Raw genomic sequence first — 7,403 nt, forward strand, 5'->3', positions numbered from 1 at the left:
ATCTAGGGGAGGAGGAGAAGTCTGCATTCACACGAGCACAGAAGAAAAATGACAGCCAAGTTAGATGTCGCTGGAACGTAACGTAGCCACAGCTTTATCACTCTGGAGGCACATTTTGACATAATAACAAACTACTGAGAAAGAACCACCTTTATCTAGGTCAGAATGACAGACTCCCACGTGTTGGAGAGCTTGGGGAAACTACAGTTTGAAACGTCAGGAAGACTGCAATCTGCACAGAGATTTTCATCAGGTCTCGACATCGCCTCATGGTTTTCGTCCAATGCATTCTAATTACTCCACTGGCTTCTAATGGCATGACATTTTGATTTCAGAGCCTACCAAAATAAAATGAACCACATTTTATGACGACTACATTTATAATAAGATGCAGATGGCAAAGGAAACAGATGCCTCTGACATCATCTCCCGTTTGCCTTTAACTTTTGCAGACACTGGCAGTCTGTAAACTCATTCAGAGGGATGCAGGATAAGTCCGGCAGTATTCCAATTCTGTTTCCAGTCTAAAAAAACACTGGCAGCAGCAGCATTGCTTTCTCTGAGTCATACAGTCATCATTCCACAAAAAGAAATTGGATTCTAAGTGTCAGGCTTTAATGCAAAATTAATCATCAGGGGAAAAAAAAAAAAGTTCCCACAAATGTCGGGACTTCAACAATTAGTAATAATGGATTGTTTTGCATGACAGTGATGGAAAGGACAGGGTGTGAGTGGTGTGAGGGGACCAGCTGTAGCTCAAGGAGGCAAGAAAGAGAAGAGTTTTAAACCGACAAGCGAGTTGAAAATACTCTACCAGCCCTTGGCACCCAGACTGTTCAAAGACGGACTCCTTATTATTTCTAAGTAAAAAACTTGAGGCTTTTCAGATCACTGTTTCGGACCTGAAAAAAATGTTCATTCTGTATTTTTATCTGTATTTCCCAGAAGGAATTCTATAGTTCTGATAGGAGCTCTCACCATTTCCCCAGTGATATCACTGAACATTATGAACATTATACACAGGGAAAAAAAAAAATTTTTTTTTTTTTTTTTTTTTTTGGTGCAAGAAAAATGTGTTAGAAGATCTTTTAAAAAAGATAAGGAACTTTTGTAGTCCATCTTGAAAGCAAGAGATGCTTGGGCAAAGCAGCAATTGAAAGGCCTTTAGCAGTATTTGAGGTTCCACGATAGATCAGCACAGTTACAGATGAGGGAGACGGCTGGACAAAGACCTGTAAAATCTTCTTACCTCCCCTGACCGCCATCATATAACCTCATCCATGCCTCTAGCAGGAACATTTCAGCAGAAAAAAAAAAAAAAAATTCAGAAACAAAGGCAAGGAAAGTAGTGACATAAAAATAAATCCTCCTAGGCCAAATACGGTGCCTAGTTTTAAAATAATCTCTGTGCAAGTAACAAACTGAACACGCTCACGCAGGCGCGCACACACACACAACGTACAAGAATAAACAAACTCTTCACATCCACAAACCAGGCTGCAAAGGATTAGTGCAAATTTCTGCTGACCTGCAGCATTTAGTCCGTAAACTTTGGGTATCCTAGACGCTCCATCAGTGTCCAGCAGATGTTCTCAATCAGCTTAATTTCATCTCTAGGCAAGTTTTGTTTCCAAACATTAGTATTAGTTGGCGATATTTCCCCTTCATAGGGAAGATAGAAAAGGTTTGTGGAGGTGGCGAATAATATTTGGTTTAAACTAGAAGGAGACAAAGGTATTCCAAGAAAGGCAAAAATCCTTTCAGTGGTTTTCTGAGGAAAATGTACGATATCTTCAAACTTGATCAGCTGGTAGCTGGTGGGCCGCAAATCTGTATTTATTCTCAGGGCTGCGGCTGTGTTTGCCAGCCACAAATGGGACAACAGGGAGACTGCATCCGACTTGGGTTTTGCTAATTCTCTCCTCAACGACTCATACTCGAAAGCATAGCCTGAATTTAAGTTGCATTTGCTTTTACCTCCCTCTATTTTAAACAATTTAGCTAAGTGCTCTGGTACATTTTTCAAAGAGTAGAGACTTGGTTTACTACTGTACAGCATTGAATAAATCCATGCCCGAGGGTCCCTTACTATGTACAATGCCCTCATAGAAGCTCCTAAAACTTCTTGAAAAAAACGAAGCTTTAAGGTCCAGCTCCCGCTGCTTAAGCTGAGCACAGGACGCGCGCTTGGGTAATAGATCAGGTGTCTCCTCAAAGCCCTAATGTATTCAGCATCTCTATCAAAGGTGCCTTTCATTCTACTTCTTTGTTCGGGCAAAGATTCTCTCCTTTTCAATTTCCTTTTTTTGTCCTTATTTGCTGTAAAATATTGGGCCAGTTTACCCCTACTGGGTTCATGCAGATGGATATTTTGTAAATGCAGTTTTGTGTCTTGAACTAAGGACTGCAACCAGCCTCGGAGTAAACGGAAATGCACACTGTGGATCTCTGATGCCTTCCATTCACAGGCATCTACAAATGAGTCGATTTCGAATTCAGTTTCAGGAATTTCAATGTAGGTTGTAGGAACTCTGATGTAGAGAAAATCACTACTGTTGAAAAAAAGTTGTTTGAGAATTTCAGCTCCTGAACCAGGAAGTGAGGTAATGACAACGTCGGGAAGATGGAGGCGGTGCTCCTGGGAAGACGAAGACTTCGAGCTTGCCTCGGCCTCCGTCCTTGCCCACTTTGCACAGAGGGGCTGAGTGCAAGTGCTCCACACGTCCAGCAGCTCAATAAACCACAAGGCAATGACAAGGACTAAGATCCACCGCATTAGCTTTCTAAAAGAAAGGTAAAACCGCCACTGAAAGGTCAAAATCACCAAGCTAATGCACAAAATCAACCCAACTGCTATATTAAATTTAAATCCAAAGGGGAAAATAACCCTATCCTGTCTTACGGGCTTTGCTATTGCTTGAGTGCCCAAACCAAATCGGGTTATTTGGCCCTCATCAGCCACATTGGCAAAGCCACCAAAACCCAGGTAATCGAATCTCGTCTTCAAGTTATGGTAGTCAGTTACAATGGACACAACATGTTCAGTATTATTGACGTTGAGAGAAATCTGAAGTCCAGAGTTGGAATTATCAATAAATCTGCAGCTGGAAACATTGACATACGGTCCATAAAAGACATACGCAATCCTTGTGATTGTGGATTCCATCTGAAATGTGACATTAACGAACTGAGTCCACCGTTTCTTAAATTCAGCAGCTTGCTCGGCTTCCTGTATGCTAGCAATGGGACTCCTGCCACGATGATCAAACCAGAACATTCTGTAGTGTGCGTCCCACACATCCATCATGGCGCCATTGTACCTGTTCAGAAACCTGTATGGGATGTACTTAAAATCAATGTCCAGATTATGAAAGAAGGCACTGACAGTTTTTATTGGGGAACTGTCTTGCCTCTCAACGTGATCGACAACTAGCAAAGTTTGAGAATTTAAGAGGAGCAAAGCACGATACACACTTTTCAGCTTCATTGCTGAAGAGTAAGCAGACACTGCTTCCCCACTCACAAATATCATTTCTCCATGTTGAGAGGCAGTAATGATCTCCCCCGCTGCATCCCCAGCCTCCTCACCGGTCCACTTAAGCCACTGTGCACACTCTCCCAGCTGACCTTCCCAGGGCTTATTACACTGGCTTGTGGGGGACGGAGCAAACACCAGTACGTTGTTAAGGTGGCTCAGTTTGGGTCCATAGAGAGCTTCCGAAACAAATACTTGCCCATTGGGGGCGAAAGTAAATGAGTTCTGATCTGGATGTTCGTGTCCTGGGTTAAAGCTTCTCCACCCATCAATCCAGGAGTATGGCTGAAAGTGAACGATGTCATACACGGCTCGCCCCCCTAGCTTCCCAGATTTAAAAGACACAAAGGTATTGGTCTGTGTATTTGGCAACCCGGCCCCATAGGTGACAACACCCCAGTTAGGGAATGTGTGCATTTTTGCAGTACCATATTCAGCAGGAGGCTGTGGGGTGAGCTGAGGATCATACCAGATGAACTCGGTGTGAAGAGTACTCCACCTCTGGGCAGTGGAGGGGACCATTGGGCCATCTTTAGGTCGGTGCCTTCTAATTTGCTGAGCTAACCAATTCCCAGCTCCATTCTTTAAGATAAACTTATCCAAAAACACTAACTGGCTCTCTGGACCATAAAACCAATTATAATTGGAATCTGCTATACCCACAGTTCTCTGGAAGCCTGGTAAAAGGGTAGCATAATAGAACCAAAAGTGCATTTTTAACCAGTTGTTATCCAAGTTGTTAATGTTGAAATGACGCTGGGCTAGGAAAACATACTGTGTGACTGATTTAGCTGTGTAGCTCCCATAGGCCACACCTTCATCCAAAGAACCATCGACAATGTGATTCAACAGAAACATCGTCTTTTCCATCACATCTACTACAGCCTGTTTCCATATGTTTGCTTTAGATCCTTTATCTACCCCAGTCACCAAAGCCCCGGTGAGTAACGCTATCATGTTAGTAGCCTGGTGATTATGGAGAAGTTGTTTGCCCCATGAACGGACCTTGGAATACTCATACATTTCCTCTGTAACAGCCCATATTTTTTCCAGGTATTTTTGTCTTCGATGATCATCCAGTAGGTTATACAAAAAGTCAAAGGCAGTGGCAAAACCTGTTAAGGAATGGCCAATGGGAACCTCATCCCCTGGTGCATTTTCAACCAGCCAGTCTTTGTAGCCAACCATCCTGTCCATATATTCCAAGACAAACTCAAAGGCAACTTTGTCTTCCGGACATAACAAACAGTACAATGCTAAAGGAGGCAGATTGTTACCATAAATCTCATTCCACTTGGCAGCAAAATCAGCATGCCTGGGTGGAGGTAGGTAGTATGTGGGGTTGGACAGCATAACTGTGACTGCACTTCTGATAGCTCTAAAGAGATGCAAATGGCTTGTACGGGACTTCTGTCTCATTGCCTGGATTTCTCCAGCATCGAAATACAAACTTGGATGAAGCACACTTTTCTTCAGCTTTTGATGGGGTTCGAAATCTTGCACTTTCTGTGTCTTAAACTGATCTATATCATCTGTGAAAACTGCCCAGTCAGAGTAATTGCTCACAGATTCCTCAAAAGTAGAGAAAGCAAACATCACTAATGCTAAAAACAAGAAATGTCCTGTAAACATTAACGCCATGATCCATCGGGGAGTTCCTTCCTTAGGCATACATGTCAAAAACAGTGCTCAATGTATTTCCCTCTGCCTGGAATAAAACATACATTTAAGGCCTTTAACACAAAGACTATAAATCATATGTACTGTGAAATCCAGCTGACGCTCGGTTCATTCAAAGCAAGCTGAGTTGCCAAAAAGAGAAAACTTATAATGTCTGTGTCCCTGACACAGATCTGCTTCCAATAAAACTTCAAGGAATGTTAAAACCTGTATAATGTTTCTGTATCACATAGCAAACAGTGGTATAGTCAAACACACTAAAAATTCAGGATTTACTTCATTTACACAAATCTATCTAACATGAAGAGTCAAAACACACAGTATAAAAAAAGAAAAGAAAAGAAAAAGAGTAAACACTCCAGAATCGGAATTAAAAAGTTGTTCCTAGGGTAGGAAACCATCTCTAGTGATAAAAATCACCCACATGTACGATGCTTGTGCCAGTTTGCCCAAAGGAGCTCATGATGTACTGAAATTCTTCAAGTCGACCTGGGTGTTATCTCCTTCCACTTTTTACACTTTTGCTTTGAAAATTTTTTCTTCTTCCATTTTTGGGAAAAGAACATCCTCAACAAGTGTTCAAAGTCCTACTTGGCTTTAAAAAATCAAAATTTCTGCCCTCATTCCAAATCTGTCTTGTTCAGGCTTACTTACTCATCACCCATTACGACCCAGAGAAAGCATTTTCATGTCTTCTTTTATCAGCTTCATCTGTACAACTACAAGAATCTAATCTCTTCAGCCACCTAGGTACTTTTTTTCCAATCATGAAGTAGCCACCAACTGGGAGAGAAAACTCCCGATTCACCAAGAGGGACGGTTCTTTTCTGTTCCTTTTTCATGACACTCCTTTCTGGAGGAAAAACAAAAAGAAATTCTCTGAGGCTACGGATATGCCGGAAGTGGACATGAACTGATGACTTACATGTTCTACAATCTCTTGACAGAAATTTTAGAATCACAATAAAATCTGTAACTGAATACCATCTAAGTTAGCTCAAGTGATCCTTTTTTTTTTTTTTCTTACACTTTTAAATGGACAGATTAGGAGAACAATGAATGGCGGCAGATGACAAGTAGCTACAAATGCAACTTTCCTGCAGCATTTATTTTAACTGTGGCTTGCTTGACTCCTTTAACGTGTTTTTATTCAAGGGCGGTTAAACAAAGATGCTATCATTCTCGTTGATTTGGTGGCAAAGGACTCAGGGACAAAGAGCAGAGGTTGAAAAGACCTTTCCTGATTCCGGTTAAGGGATTCGCTTTATGGGATCAAAAGGCACCTTGTATGGGAAACTACCGCGACCAGTCACGGTTCTCAAAGGGGACACGATGGCCACGCGTGGGAGCAAGCAAGCGGCGCTCCGACCTCACCTGCGGCCTCGGCGTCCGTCCTCACGAGAGGCCACCAGAGGGAGCTCAGACCCAGACTAAGGTGCAGCGTCGCCTCTGCCCGTCCTCGGGTTTGAAGAGCCTCACCAAGTTTCAGTCTTGGACAAGTCTCCTCTCCGTAGGAAACATCAACGCTGGAGTTTCCTGAACCGCCCCGCCTGTTGCATTTTTTTTTTTTTTCGTTCGCCTCCTCGAACCTCCGAACGTGCCGCTCCCGGCCTTCGCTCCCCAGCCTCGACCTCTGGCTGTGGTCTGGGGACAACGACCCCTAAATGGCCAAGTCCGCTTACCTTCCGCAGATGTGGACAGGGTCTCCCGGCTGCGCTGCGCCCAGGGAGGAGGAGGTGGAGAGTTGCAGAAAACTGCTCCGCACAGGGAGCCTGGCCGCGCTGCCCCCCGCAGGGCTCCCCGCGCCCCGGGCACGGCACCCACCCCCCCGCGCTCCAACAGGCTGCGGCCCCACGCTTGTCCCCCGCCCCGCGCCGCGAGGACACGCCCGCCCTCGGGGATCGCCGGACGCTCCAGGCAGCCCCGCACCGCGGAAGGCAGATCCGCGCGCGATGGGCGCTTTCGCGGGCGCTGAGTCCAGCGGAGCGCTGGGGTCCCCAGGCCGCGACGCTGCCGCGATGCCGCCGCGGCCGCCGCTCCTCCGTGCCAGCTCCGGCCGCGCGGCCCGGGGAGGGCGAGAGACAGCGCTGCGGGCCGGGGGCGGGGCGGGAACGAGACGGGGGCGGGGAAGGGGCGGGGCCTCAGGCCCGGGAAGGCGGCGGGTGGGGAGGCGAGGGATGGGCGGGGC

The 7,403-nt window shown here is 45.3% G+C and overlaps 1 protein-coding gene across 1 annotated transcript; it reads right to left on the reverse strand.

Moving 5' to 3' along the window:
- Positions 1–593: 593 nt before the first annotated feature.
- On the reverse strand, positions 594–6,988 carry DSEL (dermatan sulfate epimerase like). The gene is made up of 2 exons (XM_059409800.1): positions 6,898–6,988; positions 594–6,068 (listed from the first exon to the last, which is right to left on the reverse strand). The coding sequence occupies exon 2, from the start codon at positions 5,204–5,206 to the stop codon at positions 1,538–1,540; it is 3,669 nt and encodes a 1,222-aa protein (XP_059265783.1). The 5' UTR covers positions 5,207–6,068; positions 6,898–6,988; the 3' UTR covers positions 594–1,537.
- Between the last annotated feature and the right edge of the window lie 415 nt (positions 6,989–7,403).

Source organism: Mustela nigripes, chromosome 8, assembly GCF_022355385.1.
Source record: "Mustela nigripes isolate SB6536 chromosome 8, MUSNIG.SB6536, whole genome shotgun sequence".
NCBI lineage: Eukaryota > Metazoa > Chordata > Mammalia > Carnivora > Mustelidae > Mustela > Mustela nigripes.

Excerpts from the sequence above, each read along its gene's own strand:
- DSEL (XM_059409800.1), bottom strand. The coding sequence starts at position 5,206 with ATGCCTAAGGAAGGAACTCCCCGATGGATCATGGCGTTAATGTTTACA.